This window comes from Sorex fumeus, unplaced genomic scaffold (genome assembly GCF_029834395.1).
Source record: "Sorex fumeus unplaced genomic scaffold, SorFum_2.1 ptg000054l, whole genome shotgun sequence".
Classification (NCBI taxonomy): Eukaryota; Metazoa; Chordata; class Mammalia; order Eulipotyphla; family Soricidae; genus Sorex; species Sorex fumeus.
In genome coordinates, this window is record NW_026606111.1 from 17678497 (window position 1) to 17695112 (window position 16616).

The 16616-nt window shown below is 41.0% G+C and overlaps 1 protein-coding gene across 3 annotated transcripts in view; it reads right to left on the reverse strand.

Moving 5' to 3' along the window:
- USP45 (ubiquitin specific peptidase 45) overlaps positions 1 to 16616 on the reverse strand; it is a 64243-nt gene that overhangs the window by 27266 nt on the left and 20361 nt on the right. For 2 of the 3 annotated variants that reach the window (XM_056125124.1, XM_056125123.1), the window contains exons 6-8: positions 11121 to 11263; positions 10253 to 10348; positions 5883 to 6013 (exon numbers count right to left, since the gene is read on the reverse strand). In XM_056125124.1, coding sequence (XP_055981099.1) covers positions 5883 to 6013; positions 10253 to 10348; positions 11121 to 11263 — 370 coding nt within the window. The remainder of the gene's footprint in view (positions 1 to 5882; positions 6014 to 10252; positions 10349 to 11120; positions 11264 to 16616) is intronic. The other variant, XM_056125125.1, reaches the window with a different exon arrangement.

The following is a 16616-nucleotide window of genomic DNA, read 5'->3' on the forward strand; positions in this document are numbered from 1 at the left end:
AAGTAGATTCCAACACAAAACAAATCACTCAAAGAAAAATCAGAACACAAAACTGTAGGATGAGGGAGGGAATTAAAAAAAAAAAAAAACCCAGACAGACTTGACAGGCCACTGGCCCGAAAAAGCTCATTCAACCTTGTACAGTAGAAAAAGCTGTAAGCATTTAACCTCAGACAGGGACCAGGCCAGGCTCTAAAAGGAAGTCTGGCAAATACAGTCTAAAGATTCAACAGAACAGACAAAGCCTCAGAACAGACTCTTTGCGAGCCCCCCAAACCATTGTGGTTCTCAGCTATAGAGAGACCTGGATCTCCAAGGTCAGGAAGGTGGGCTAGGGAAAGGCAATGCCTCCCTGCCCCCAGGCCTTTATTTTTAGATCTTAAGCAGAAAGGAGAGAGGCAAAGGAGGAGGGAAGCAACAGCTGGGGTGGGAAAAGGGTAGAGGGAAAAGGAGAGCACAGTGTGTGCAAAGACAGGGAGAACAAAATAAAATCAGAGAAATAGCACAGTGGGTAGGGCATTTGCCTTGCACGCAGCCAACATGGCTGACCCGAGTTCGATTCCTCCGCCCCTCTCAGAGAGCCCGGCAAGCTACCGAGAGTATCTCGCCCGCACGGCAGCGCCTGGCAAGCTCCCCGTGTCCTATTCGATATGCCAGACACAGTAACAACAAAGTCTCCAATGGAGACGTTACTGGGCCCACTCGAGCAAATCGATGAACAACAACGGGAGGACAGTTACAGCAGTGACAGTGACTACAAGAGTTCCACAAACCAATACTATAAAAGTCATAAATAAGGGAACTGGAGCAAAAGTAAGAAAGGTAGGTCACCTGTCTTGCATGTGGATGCCTGGGGTTCAATCCTGAGCATCCCATATGTTCCCCCAAGCCAGAGTGCAGAGCCATAAGCAAGCTCTGAGCACTGGTGGGAGTGGCCCCCAAACAAAACAAAACAACTATAAATAAATTCAATGTTAAAATACTCAACAAAATAATTTACTTCACTCCAAAACTGTCACAAAAGATGCTAAAAATAAGCGTGTTCCAAATATTCAAACACATAAAATAAAGGTAATAATTGACAATGAAAGACAAAATTAGAGTCAAGAATAAACAAGAGCATGAAGATATTGAAAGACAGTTAAAAACAGTAAAAACAGGGGCTGAGGAGATAGCTCAGAGAGCTGAAGCACAATTCTCTATTTGTTTTGGGGGGGTTGAGGAGTGGTAGGGTACACCTGCTATGCTCCAGGCTTACTCCTGGCTCTGCACTCAGGAATCACACCTGGCAGGGCTCAGGGGACCATACAGGATGCCAAGCATCTAACCAAGGTCAGCCGGGTACAAGACAAATGCACAACCTGCTCTATTTTTGCTCTGGTCCCCAGAACACACACTTTTCATGCACAAGGCTTGGGTTCGATGTCCTATATCTCAGAATTCCCAAAGCATTGCAGCTACAACAGACCCCCAAGTATCAAGTTGGAAGTAGACTCTGGGCACTGTCAGACAAGAAATTTAAAAAATAGGGCTAGAGAGACAGGACAGTGGGTACGAACGGCACTTGCCTAGCATGCAGCTGACCTGGATTCAATCCCCAGCACCACCAGGAGTATCCCCTGAGCACTGCCAGATGTGACTTAAAAACCAAAACATAATTTTTTTTTTAATTTTTATTAGTGAACCACCATGAGGTACAGTTGTAGACTTACAAATTTTTGTGCTTGGGCTTGGGTTTCAATTATACAATTATCAAGTACCCATCCCTCCACTGGTGCCCATTTTCCACCACCACGGATCCCAGTATCCCTCCCACCCTCTCGCCCCCCCCCCCCCCCATCCCACCCTGCCTCTGTGGCAGGGCATTCCTTTTTGTTCTCTCTTTCCTTTTGGGTGCTGTGGTTTGCAAAAGAGGCACTGAGTGGCAATCATGTTCAGTCTATAGTCTACTTTCAGCATGCTTCTCCCATCTTGGGCAGATCTTCCTAACACCCTTATTTGGTGCTCCCTTCTCTATCTGAGCTGCCTTTTCCCCTAGCATGTGTGGCTGACCTCCAAGCCATGGAGTAAACCTCCTGGTACTTATCTCAGCTGTTCTTGGGTGTTTGTCTTCTATTTTGTTACTTTATGTCCCCCAGATGAATGCAATCTTTCTATGTCTGTCCCTCTCTTTCTGACTCATTTTGCTTAACATGATACTTTCCATGTAGTACCAGTTGTATGTAAAAACAGCTACATAGTACTCCATTGTGTAGATGTACCAAAGTTTCTTTAACCAGTAATCTGTTCTCAGGCACTCAGGTTTTTTCCAGATTCTGGCTATTGTAAAGAGTGCTGCAATGAACAAACAAGTGCAGATGTCACTTCGACTATACTTTTTTGCCTCTCTGGGATATATTCCCAGGAGTGGTATTGCTGGGTCAAATGGGAGCTCAATTTCTAATTTTTTGAGAAGTGTCCATACTGTTTTCCAAAAGGGCTGAACCAGTCAGCATTCCCACCAGCAGGAGGGTCCCTTTCTCATCACATCTGCGCCAACACCTGTTGCTTTTCCTCTTTTGGATGTGGGCCAGTCTCTGTGGTGTGAGATGATATCTCATTATGGTTTTGATCTGCATCTCCCTGATGATTAATGATGTAGAGCATTTTCTCATGTGCCTTTTTGCCATTCGGATTTCTTCCTTGAGAAATTTTCCATTCATTTCATTGCCCCATTTTTTGATGAGGTTGGATGTTTTCTTCTTGTGGAGTTCAACCAGTACTTTGTATATCCTTTATATCAACCCCTTGTCAGATGTGTATTGGGCAAATATCCTTTCCCATTCTGTAGACTGTCTTTGTACTTTGGTCACTGTTTCTTTTGACGTGCAGAAGCTTCTTAGTTTGAGATAGTCCCATTTGTCTATCTTAGTTTTCACTTGCTCAGTCAGTGGTGTGACATCTTTGAAGATACCATTAGCTTCAATGTCATGGAGGGTTTTGCCAACTTTGTTTTCAATGTACCTTATGGATTCCGGTCTGATGTTGAGGTCTTTAATCCATTTTGATCTTACTTTTGTACATGGTGTTAGGCAGAGATCTGAGCCCATTTTTTTGCATGTAGCCATCCAGCAAAATATAAAATTAAAAAAAAAAATCATGAGTGGGCTGGAGCATTTGCCTTGCATGCGGTTAGCTAGGGTTCGATCCCTGGCATCCCATATGGTCCCCCCAGCACCGCCAGGAGTAATTCCTGACTGCAGAGCCAGGTGTAACCCCTGAGTATCGCTAGGTGTGACTCAAAAAACCAAAAACAAAAAAAAAGATTATCATAATTAAGATAAGATCAAAGGTACAGAACACAAAGGACAGAATAAAGTAAAATTTTTAAAAATCTAGATAGTGGGGTTGGGTGCTCAGGTCATACTCCTGGTTCTGTGCTCAGGGGTCACTGCTGACGGTGCTCAGGGGACTATATGGAGTGGCAGGGAATGAACTTCGGTCAGCTGTGTGCAAGGTTAAGTACCATCTCTCCAGCCTATCAAAAACAAATTTCTAAAACATATAATGTCTTTAGGTCAGAGCAATAGGATAGGGGTTAAGGTACTTTGCCTTGCAATGCCACCAAACCCAGTGTGACCACATATGGTCTCCAAAACACCACCAGGAGTAATGCCTGAGCACCGTGTCTGGAGTAAGCTCTGAGTTCTGCTGACTGTGGCCCAAGCCCCATTCCACTGCCCAAAAAAAAACATACAATGTCCCAAAAACTTTTGAACCCTTTGACACACAGCACCAATACATCTGAGACTTTCAAGGGAAATTTTTGTATTTCAGGCTTTAAAAGAACGTATGTGCCAACTAGATGAAACACAAAATAAATCCTCTGCATTTGTGTTTTCATTTTGCGGGTCAATATGGTGGTAGTTGGGGGTTCCTGGGTGGTACTCTAGGAGTTTATGAACCACACCTGGTGATACGTGACCTGGTACTGCTTGGGCCCAGCGATGCTGCAGGTCACCAGGGGCACACTGATGTGCTCAGGGACCATGCAGTGCCAGGAATCAAACTCCAGGTCTCCATAATCCAGGCACGAACTCTGGTGCTATCTCCCCAGACCCATCCATATTTTGGACTAATTTAAAACACTACAAACAAAACAAAATTCTCTTTCCCTTAAAATGTTTGTCTAGTGTTCAACCCTACTATTGCATGCATCCCCATATTACAAACTTATTAACACTAAAAATAAACCACCAGGACACTAAACTAAGTGAAATAGGACAAATATTTATCAATCCACCAATAGGAAGGATCTAAAATCTCCAGATTCATGGAGTCAAAGAGTAGAATGGCAGTTGTCAGGAGTTTGGGGGAAGAAAAAGAGGAAATGATGCTCACTAGGAAAAAAGGTTCAGTCAAGGAAAATGAGCAAACTCTGGAGATCTGCAACTGAACATGAGAACTATAACCAACAATAAATTAATACAATTTAAAACATTTTAAAGAAAGTAAATCTCGGGGCTGGAGTGATAGCATGGTGGGTAGGGCATTTGCCTTGCACGCGTCTGACCCAGGTTCGGTTCTTAGCATCCTATATGGTCCCCCGAGCACTGCCAGGAGTAATTACTGAGTACAGAGCCAGGAGTAACTCCTGAGCATTGCCGGGTATGACCCCTCCCCCCCAAAAAAAAGTAAATCTCAGGAGTTCTCTCCACAACAAAGAAAAACAAAAATTTAATTTTTCACTTATTGTTTTATAATGTGGAGCGATAGCACATTATAAAACAATAAGTGAAAAAGAATAAATATAGGATCTGTGGGAGCAGAAAGATAGTTTAATGGGCCAAGAGCACACTGGATATGAACAAGAGTCAGGAGTTGCCCCAGAGCACTGCTGGGTATGACCCACAAACAAACAAATGAAAAATAGGGGCCAGGGAGCTCTGAAATCAAGTGTAGACAAAAATGCAAAGTATGTGCGAAGCCCTGGGTCTGAGGTCTGGCACGACGTACCCCGCACCCCACAGTACCACTGGGGCTAGTTCTGGTGGGACCCAGACACTGAACGATCAGGACCTTCATGTGGAAGCCAAGCCTGATGAAGTGTCCACCCTTTCCAGCACACTGGGTATGGCCTGAGTTCCTGAAATTATCAATCAAGTAATACACCCTGGCAAACATAACCTCACTTAAATCGAGATTTTATAGCCAGCATATATAAAAGCACCTATTATAAAATGTTTCTATGTATTTTATGTGAACTAGAATAGCCTATGGGATCCCTGACAAAGTACATTTTTAATATATTATGTATTGTGCATCCCTGGATTCTAGCAAACACAACAAAAGCAAACACCGATTTTGCTTTATCAATTTTCAAGATTAGGAATTAAACAGTGCATAAAGTCATACTGTTTCTGTTATGTACTTATTTCCAGGCACAGGAAATTTTTAAAGAGGTCTATATCTTGAAAAAAAAATTAAGCTTAAAATTTACTCGTCTCAAGTTCATTCTTCAAAATAATGAAGCTAGGTTAAATGACCTATTAGAACACCATTTAGATTCTTACGGCTCAGTTTTTCACTTCACAGTAATACTACAATAAGGTCTTCCAAGTAAGGCGAGACCTTTAAATCCTGTCTCTGTCATGTCAACTAGGCAAGGCCCTCAACTTTTATTAGCCTCAAGTACCTTACATATCACATGAGTATAAACAAATAACTTCTATAGAATATTATGAGACATAATTTATATGAAGCAGATGTGCAACAAATATTCTTTCTCTTGAAAAACTAAGCAATAATTGCAATATAACAGTAAGTAAAAACTACTCATTAAGTATACATGCGTTAGTATTTTGTAACTCAATTACTTATATTAAGAACATAGGTGCACCCACTTCTGACAAAGCTGATTAAAAAGAACTTTGGGAGAAAGTGGCCCTTTTTCCATCTCCTTCATGTTCTGAAGAAACAGGAACAAGGCTGAGGTCAGTGGTCCAGGGCTGGAAAGTTCCACCACTAGTGGGTCCTTTAAAAACATGATCAATTCTATGTCAGACATACAATTTTAAAATACTTAGAACCTACAAATTATACTTTATTTAAATGATGAACAATAAATTATCTCAAGGATATTAAGAAACTTTACTCATGCACAAAATGAATATATAAAATTGAAAAATGAGATTAAATGCCTTGCCTGAAAAAATGGTATTCTCATAGCCCCCACCTTTTACTTAAAACTACTACCTGTGAAATCACAAAGAGTGAAATCACCAACCTTTACTTATTTGCAACTAACTGTCCCTCAATGAGCTCTCTGAGAAGTAGAATTCATCATCTACTTGGTATCAGTATATCTTCACAAATCACAAATCACATTTTTGTCCCAGCATCCTTTTCTTCAAACATTTTACTAATGATGAGATTATGTCACAAAATTGGCACATGTCCTTCTGTTGGAAACAAAGTTTAACAAAGCAGCTAGAATTGTGTGGAGATCAATTATCTATGAGATCAATATATCAAGTACAACTTGATATATTAGATATATCAATATATCTAAGAGCTCAATATATGAAGTACAACTTGAAATATTTGGGTATCTGCTTACCCAAATATGTATGTGAAGTTCTCTCCTCCATCTCTATAATCTCTAAGAGTTTCCTATTATCCCTGCCTTTTGATGCGTGTGTGTATTAAGAATGCTTGCCTTGAGATCTACTTTTAACAATTCCTTAGTACACACGATTTTACTGTTAAATATAGTCCCTATGTGGTAGAGAAGATTTCTAGAAATCACACATACATACATGTTATTTTTACCATAATACCCTCTCTTTAAAACAATGAATTAAAATGAGATCCCAAATATAATTTCAGGACAACTTCTGGGGCGCAGGTGATAGGATAGCCATTAGGGCAGTTGTTTTGTAGACAGACCTGGAGTTGGTCCCTGGCACCACATATGGTACCCAAGCCCCACCAGGGGTGATCCCTGAGCATAGAGCCAGGAGGAAGCCCTAAGCACCGCCGGGGGTGGCCCCAAAACAAAAAAAATAAAATGCCATCAGCTAAAACCATAGAAAGAACAGGTTATAATTCCGCCTAGCTCCATCATGTCTGCCCGGAGGGGAAAGGGTGTTGCTCCCTTCCGCCCTCCTCCCTCTGGAAAGAAAGATGGCGGCCACATGGGAGCCTTGTGGACAGCAGGTATGAGCCGGGGGTGTGGGGGCGACTAAAACCTCATGGGAAGGGGGGCGTTCCGGTCCGCCCTTCACGCCCTACCGAGGCCACCAGTTGCCCCCACGAGCGGCTCTCCAGCACGGCCACAGCCCCAGAAGCACAATGACCTGATGCAGAACCCAGCAGCTTGGAGCAGAAAAGTGAAAGGACTATGCGTTAATCCAGGCCATCATGTCTGCCCGGAGGGGAAAGGGTGTTGCTCCCTTCCGCCCCCCTCCCTCTGGAAAGAAAGATGGCGGCCACATGGGAGCCTTGTGGACAGCAGGTATGAGCCGGGAGTGTAGGGGCGACTAAAACCTCATGGGAAGGGGGGCGTTTCGCTCCGCCCTTCACGCCCTACCGAGGCCACCGGTCCCCCCCGCGAGAGGCTCTCCACCATGGCCACGACTCCAGAACACAGAAACCAATTTTTTAACTATCTGACTTTCAGTAGAAATACTTCCAGGGTCAATAGGTAAAATAGCAGAAATCCAAAACCAACATTTAATTCTTGAACCCAGCTGTAGAAAGCAAATCACTTCACAATGCTTTTTCAGCATGTCTGATTTGGGGGGGGTAAACTCTAAATAATAGTGGTGAATCTTTTATTGAAACAATGAATCTAATCAAAGCAGATAGAGTGTTAACTAGAATTCATCTGCCTCACAGGGACGGGGAGGGGTGGGGGGTGGGGTTTTATTGGGGTTCTTCATGGTAAAAAATAAGTATTGGTAAAGGGAAATGTGTTTGATATTTGCATGACTGAGACATAAACCTGAAAGCTTTGTAACCTTTCCCACAGTGATTCAATAAATAAATAAATAAATTAAAAAAAAAAAATTCCGCCTAGCTTCTTAATATCTAAAGAATTCTCTGCAATATTGAGTAAACTGAAAATAAACTATCTCAAAGGTCAAAAGTAAAATCTATGGCGGTATTGGAGTCCAAGCACTTAAATACAAGGATTTCCTACTACCGGTCACAGCATTTTTAAACAAGGTGAAAATCTCCAGAATTCAAAGAAGAAATTAAATATTTTTAATACACACTGAAGCTTTGGAAATAAGTTTTCTGATGAGAACATAATATAGATGAATCTCTGTTGACAAGTCAAATGCAAAAGACAGTATAATTTCATTGATATACATAAAATAGGAAACATGTAAATGGCCTATAGAAATTAGATTAGAGGCTGTCCTTTGGGCAAGGGAGGTATTGAATGGAAAACAATCTGATGGGTGTTTCTAGTCTCTGGTAATATTTCTTGAGCAAATTATTGGAATAAAATAGTTTCTGTTCAGTGTGTGGAAATTAATTAGCTAATTCAGTTATGATATATGCATTTCTGTACAAATACTTTCTAATTTATATTAACAAAAAGTTTTAAAAAGTGTACTACCAAAGCTGCCTCCATGGCGATACAAATCTAACATGGTTATAATGGACCAAGAATTTTTAGAATTCTTTAAGTGTTTTTAAAAGGCAGGTCATGAGTTCTACATGCTCTTCTTACCCTGTAAAACATACACATCGAACAATTTTTGACTGAAATCATTATTTCAGTTTTAACACCTTCAGGCAAACCACCACCATTAACACATCTGTCGTTGAACGAAGGTTTATTACTTGTTACACCGAGGGAAGACACACACACTGGGAACCTCAGGATATCACTGGGAGAATGAGAAAGAATCCACACAGGATTTCAGCTTTGGGTAACTGCGGGGAGACTCTAGGGAGGTGGGTGTGCTCTTGGCTGGATGCTATTAGAAAGTGAGGAGAGACTGTATGCATGTCTTGATAAACACTATTGATGAGGGAGATGTGAATGAAGATTAAAGCTAATATTGGTAAAATGTCGTCATTTATTTGGGCCAAGTGAGAGGGTATGTGGGATAGAACAAGTGACAGAGTAACGTTTTTTTGTCTGTGCTGAGAAAAAAATTATGAAATGGCTTGCTTGGGCTCCATTTTCAGTTATCTAGCCTGAGGTTGGTATTTTGTTAGCATGTCTGAATAACAAATGCCTGTGGGTGCTGGGACAGCTTCTGAAAGTCAGACTGTTCTTTTTAAATTCTTCTTTTTCACTAGCTTAAAAAAAAAAAATCAAAACCATAAGAGTAGAGCTTCAAAAGCTCCTCAGATGCTCATTATTAAAATTAATTCTACAAAGGCTAGGAGAGCCCAGTGGTCAGGACCAAAAGCCTTACATGCACAAAACCTCAAATAAGCGTCTCAGCACTATAACCCCATCCCCACTCCACTCAGCACCACCTGAGGTAGTGCTGGGTGCAGGCCTAATGAACAGGCCGCTTTCAAAAATAAAAATTAACTCTACCTTTAGAGAACAAAAATGCTTTACTGAAGCAGATCTCTCCACTAACTATAAAATAAGCATCCTAAACATTTTGTTCAACAGAAGTCAAAGTGCATTTAAAAATAAACAAATAAAAGGCAAGCCCCCTTCCCCCATATGAACCCTAATAGCTCAAAACATTTAATTAGTTTAGAACTTTTTGGGGGTTTTGAACCACTCCCGGCTCTGCTCAGGGCTTACTTCTGGCTCTGCACTCAAGATATCATTCCTGGCAGGTTCATGAGACCATACAGGATACCAACGATCAAACCTGAGTTGGTCTCATGCAAAGCAAACTCCCTATCTGCTATACTATCACTCCAACCTCCATGATTTTAGAACTTTTAAATCTGATAATATTTGCTGATTTTCTTACAGGGGCTAAGGGGATCCTGGGGGATTTTTTAGGAGCTCCAGGTCAGGCATTCCCAGTGGTACTGGGAAAAGGGCTAGGGAAGGATTGGAATGGGGATAGGGCCACATCCAGGTTGCACATGCAAGGTATGTCCTCTACCAGTTCAGCCACATTCCCAGCCCTGATCGCTTATTTTATAAATTGCTTTGAATTAATTTTCAAGTCTGCCAACTACCATCTTAGTTGACAGTTCTGAGAAACAGAAAAAAAAACAGATTCCAATAATATCAATGGTCTGTCTGAAATATTATTACCCAATTTTTACTTCTTACCAGCTGAGAATCTGAGGAAGGAAAAATCTTGAGTTTTGTACCATTTTCTTTGATCTCATTAATCAGCTCAGTAAGAATGTAAGACTGTGCCAAGTTCTGAAAGAAAGAAAAAGTAAAGTTTTCTGATTTGGTTATAATATGTCTATGATTTTACAGAGTATTTAACTCTCTCCCAGTTTCAAATTTCAAATACAGCATAGTGAGATTTTTTTTTAAGTTTTCAACAATTTAACTAGATCTTATATTTGATCAATAGAACTACTTATTACTTATTAAATAACATTAAAACAGATCACTCAGAAGCACTGTTGGGGGGAAAAAGACATGTAAGTATGTGTATAACAATGGCTAAAGAAAGTCTGAAATCATGGGGCTATTACAGCAGGTAGGATGCTTAACTTGTGCACAGTCAACCCAGGTTCAATCCCCAGCATCTCATATGGTCCCCTCAGCACCACCAGGAATAATTCCTGAGTGCAGAGTCAGAAGTAACTCCTGAACACTGCTAGTTGTGGTCCAGAACACAAAACAACAACAAACAGAGGGTTGAAGAAGCAGCTAGCAGGCTGGAGCAACATGATTTGCATTCAGTGAAGTGTGGGCTTGATCTCTGGCCTGCATGGTCACCTGAACATTCAGGGGTGACCACCAGGGACAGAGCTGGGAGTAGGCCTGGAACACCACCAGGTGCCTTGCATATGCAAAACCATTCACTGCAGAGACAAAAGAGAGAGAGAGCGAGAAGAAGCAAAAGATAGATATTTCGAGAGAAGCATTTTGCAGTAACCTGATATTCTACAAGCATGCCAATAAATATAAATCAATCAAAATAGCATTTTACATTTAATAAAGTTCTGTTAGTTCTTACCTGCAAGACTGCATTAAAAAAGCAAGTATTTCCTAAATTTGTAATTCCTTTTATAGATGTTACACTGCTGCCTTTTCTTCCCTTCTTCTTTTCACCTATTTCACATTTTTCTTCACAAAGTTTTATGATTCTAGAGACTGCACCTATTTTGGAGAAAACATAATTGATGCGAGACACAAAGTTAAATATAAACAATATAACTAATAAAATTAAGCAAGATTTCCCCTGAAGGGTGAGAAGATGAACATAAATGTCATTTTGCATCTTATTGCAAACGCAATTAATTTTAAATCATTTTAATATACACATTTGTACCTCATACCACACTGTAAAAAAATTCCAGATAGATTTAAAAATAAAAATGAAAGAATAAATTGTCTTAAAGGTAGAAATATCCAGATCTTTGTTTCTACATTCCATTTTTCACTAAAGGAAATGAAGAATCCCTGAAGAAAAGGTTAAATCTAAACCTGGTGCAGCAAAGAGACAATAGGAGTCTATATATTTCTGCTGTGCCAGAAAATAAGAAAGTGCTCAAGATAATGAAGTACTGAGTAGGTCAAATTACATGAATGCCATTTTTGAAGATTCCCACTGGTCCAACCTGGGACAATTTGAGTAAGAAAATAATGTGAAGAAATAGAAGAAACAAAACAAGAACAAACCCAAATTTACGAAATACCTTAAATAAAAAAATACATGGCTGGGGTCAGAGAGACAGTACAGAGGGTAAGGCACTTTCCTTGCACAGTTGATCTGGGTTCAATCCCCAGCATCCCATATGGTCCCCTGAGTACCACCAAGAGTGATTCTGAGTGCAGAGCCAGAAGTAACTCCTGAGCATCGCCAGGTGTGGCCCCCCCAAAAGCAAACAATAACAAAACCACCTGGATAGATAGATAGATAGATAGATAGATAGATAGATAGATAGATAGAGGTATATTGCTTAGATATAGATGTATAGATATATAGATATTTTGCTTTTTGGGTCACACCCAGAGATGCTCAGGGATTACTCCTGGCTCTGCACTCAGGAATCACTCCTGGCAGTGCTTGGGGGACCATATGGGATACCGGGGATCGAACCTACGTTGGCCACATGCAAGGCAAACGCCCTCCCCTCTGTACTACTGCTTTGGCCCCGATGGCTATATATTTTAACTTGGGAAATACCCTGAGACACAAACTGCATCTTAATCTAACAAGAACAGCACTTTAAAGTCAGAACATGCCAATCATTTATATATCTGTGCAGCACATTTATCCATCAGTTTTCAGAACATCTGGGAGAGCATCCTAAAGTAAACAATGTTCATGAGACCATCTGGGCAGAACTGCAGGCAAAAAAAAGGAAGCATCAACATATGGAAAAACAGATTTGACCCTTCCCTTCAGCAGTGAGGGATGACAAATGTCCAGCCTAGACATATCCACGCTTCACTGTGCGATGCTTCTCAGCACCACCTGGCTCTCTGCGCACAGCCACCAAATATGGAAAACGCTGCCAGAAAGAACATCTCCACAGGGCAAAGGCAATAGAAATAGTTTATTTCATGGCTAAATAGCCACTTCACACAAGTGGCAAGGGTCTGTCTGTTGATATTTACATGTAAATCTGTGAGAAAATATTCAAAATTAATTATGCTATTAGACTTGAATATGAAACAGAACGCAAAATTTAACTAGAAAACAGAACCATCCTTTCAAAGGGCTCTTTACATGTGTTTTATTTCAAGCTCAAGTTTGTTCATTTTACTAAGTACTGCATTTATCCTTTATAAAAGGTGCCAACACAAGTTTACTTGGTTTATCAAATGTATACTGTAAATATTATATGAAGACACTATATTTATACTTGTTTATGACTTATGACCAGAGCATAAGTGATACAGTGAGCAGCATAGGAATATTAATTCTTAAATTCATGGCAAAATCTTGGTAAATCTTTTAGAAACTAAGCACATTTGCTCAATATGAAATTGTCAGGTTTAAAATAGTGAGACTATAGTAGGGAGGGCATTTGCCTTGCACATGGCTGGCCCAGGTTTGATCCCTGGCATCCCATGCCAGGAGTGACCCCTGCCAGGAGTGAGCACAGAGACAGGAACAAGCCCTATGCACTGCTGGGTATAGCTCCCCACCAAAAAGGGGGGGAGGTAGGAACCTGTCAGGTGAGAGGTATAGATTCTAGTTAAAACAAAGGTGACTGAATTAGTCTTTCAATAGGTATGGGTATTTTGATGCAAAGCAATCATTACTTTTGATGAATAACGGTGATTATTTTGTAGTTAGAGAAAACAGATCTTGATCTAGCAGAACAGAGATTTTAAAGTGTATTTTAGAAAACTTCATCAACAAAATCAAAGACACTAAGGATTGAGGTTCAAATTGTTTTGAAGTATGGTATAATTAAAAGGACAAAGCCACTAAAGCAATAATAAAAAGGACAAGCTATAAAGCATTTTGACTTTCATTGAATTGTTTTGTTCTTCTAAGTTTTGCCAGAACCTATGAAACTCTTATAATGAGAAACAGGATTTCAAGATTTGAAGGTTATTTCATCAGAAGGAATGATCGATTTTATCTCCTTTATAATATCAAAACTGTCATCAGATACTGCTCTTACAACAATAAAATGACAAAGACCCTCGAATGCAAAGAACACAGAAAATTTCAGGTAAAGCTCTTTATATATATATATATATATATATATACACATATATACATATATATATACACACACACACGTGTGTGTGTGTGTATGTGTATATAATTACTTTTAGGCCTATAATTTGAATATTCAAGAGTTGCCAGTCAATCGGGGCCAGAAGGATAGTCAAGAGGGTAGGGTGCTTGCCTTGCATGCAGCTAACCTTGGTTGGATCCCCACATCCCATACGGTCGCCATAGCCCACCAGGAGTCAAAACCTGAGCGCAGAGATAGGAGTAAGCCCTGAGCACCACCAGGTTGACCCAAAACCAAAAACAAACAAATAATTGCCAGTCAATTGAACTAAAGAATAAGCAAACCTAAAGTATAAGCAAAACAAAAACCAAAGAAAAAAAGAAAGAACTGTTTTTAACAATTTGGCAAAGGCTACCTAAAATGTAAACTCAAATACCTCAAATAGTTCTACTGTGAGGACTCCTATAGGGACTAGGGTAATAGAGTACAGAGCAGGAGCTGAGCACACGAGGCCTTGGGTGCAATCCCTAGTACATGGCCCCCAGAGCCCCGTTGGGTATAGACCTGGTGGTATCTGAGTACACCAGCCCTGTACCACCACACCAGTAGTGACCTCTATAAAAATTTTAAAACGAATCCAATACTGAAAGATACCTTTTGATAACCAAGTTTTAGAATATTGAGCCATAGGCTGGAAAGACAGTACAGTGGGTAAAGCATTTGCCTTGAATGTGGCTGACAAGTTTGATCCCAGTACCCCACGATCCCAGCACCCCACTATGGTTCCCTGAGGACCACCAGGAGTGATCCCTGAAGGCAAAGTCAGGACTAATCCCCAAGCACTGTCAAGTGTAGCCAAATTTTTTAAAAAAGGGAAAAAAACCTGTCCACAGAAATGGGTACACAGGTTAAGGCTAGAAATATAGTTCAGTTGTCAGGTATACATGGCAAGCCTGCACCAGTACTGAGGTTCAACCTCGACACAACTCAGGCTCTGTGCCCACCCCAGCATCACTGGCTGTGGCCTGGTAGCCCTCAGCACTGCCAGGTGCAAGTACTAAAACGTCCAGCCCAGTTGGACAAGTATCACCCTTACCAGGAATGGCCCCTCAGTCATCTGACCCCCAAATAAAAATTGGCAAAACAAATATGAAAAACTTTCAAGTATCAGAAAAGTTTAGTCAAATACATAATACTAGTTGATGAAAGACTTTCAAAGCATGATTCTAAGATGTTAAAATTTCAATACTGGGGCTGGAGGCAACAGTACAGGAGGTAAGACCTTGCACACAACTGACCCAGGTTTGATCCCTGGCAGCGCATATGGTTCTCTGAACACAGCCAGGAGTGATCCCTGACTGCAGAGCCAGGAGTAAGTCCTGAGCATTGTTAGGTGTGACCCCCAAAAATAAAATAAAATTTTGTTTTTTCTTTTTGGGTCAAACCCAGTGATGCTTGAGTGTTACTCCTGGCTCTGCACTCAGGAATTACTCCTGCAGTACCTGGGGATCATATGGGATGCCAGGAATCAAACCCAGGGTAGCTGCAAGGAAGGCAAATGCCCTGCCTGCTGTACTATTTTTCTGGGCCCCAAATAAAATTTTCAGCTACGGAGAGTATCCTGCCTGCATATATGCCTGACTGGGAACACCTGTAAAGGTGATTAGAGGCTGCCCCAAAAGTCTTCATCCCTCTCGGAGAGCCCAGCAAGCTACCGAGAGTATCCCACCCACACGGCAGGGCCTGGCAAGCTACCCGTGGCATACTTGATATGCCAAAAATAGTAACAATGATGGTCCTCATTCCCCTGACCCTGAAAGAGCCCCCAATATGCTATTGGGCTACACTATCACGTGACAGGGATGAATGGAGACGTCACTGGCACCCGCTCGAGCAAATAGATGAACAACGGGGTGATAGTGATAGTGATTATTTTTTAAAATCTGGGGCTGGAGTGATTTTACAGTGGGAAGGTGCTTAATTTACACACTGCCAACCTAGGTTCGCCAGGAGTGACCCCTGAGTGCAGAGTCAGGGGAAAGCCCTGAGCACTATTGGGTGTGGCCCCCAAAGCAAACAAAAAAAGAAAACTCAAAGCAAAGAATCCCCTATACAACTTAAGCAAATCTAAAATATGGAAAAATGAGATTGCAGAGATGGCTCAAATAGCTTGAGGTATAGTCCCCAAAGGAAAAAAAATATATTGGGGAAAAAAGTATTTCTTGTCAATTATATGCTCTGTCTAATCTTTCTGAGTGCACTCGTTGAATGTCCTAGACACCCTTGATATGCAATTAATTTCTCCCTGATAATCTTGAATGATACTAGCTCTAGATCATCTTTTGGGAGAACTAAGAAAGTAGTCACTCAAATAATTTTCTGTGTTCTGCAGTTTCAGAGGAAACTCAGATTTACAGTCCTATGGGTAAAAATTGTTTTATTTACTTATTTATTTTGCTTTTTTGGGTCACACCCAGCGATGCACAGGAATTACTCCTGGCCATGCTCGGGGGACCGTATGGGATGCTAGGAATCAAACCTGGGTCGGGCTGCGTGCAAGGCAAACACCCTACCCACTGTGCTATCACTCCAGCCCCTAAAAATTATTTTAAATTTCAGTATCTGTTTGTGCTGAATCCTTCAATACATGGAAATAATTTTTAATGCTTACTTTGTTGTTTCTGTTTTTTGTTGTTGTTTGGGCCACAGGTGGCAATGCTCAGGGCTTACTCCTGACTTTATGCTCAGGAAATCACTCCTGATAGGGCTCATATAGGGTGCTAGGGATGGAACCCTAGCTCAGACATGTA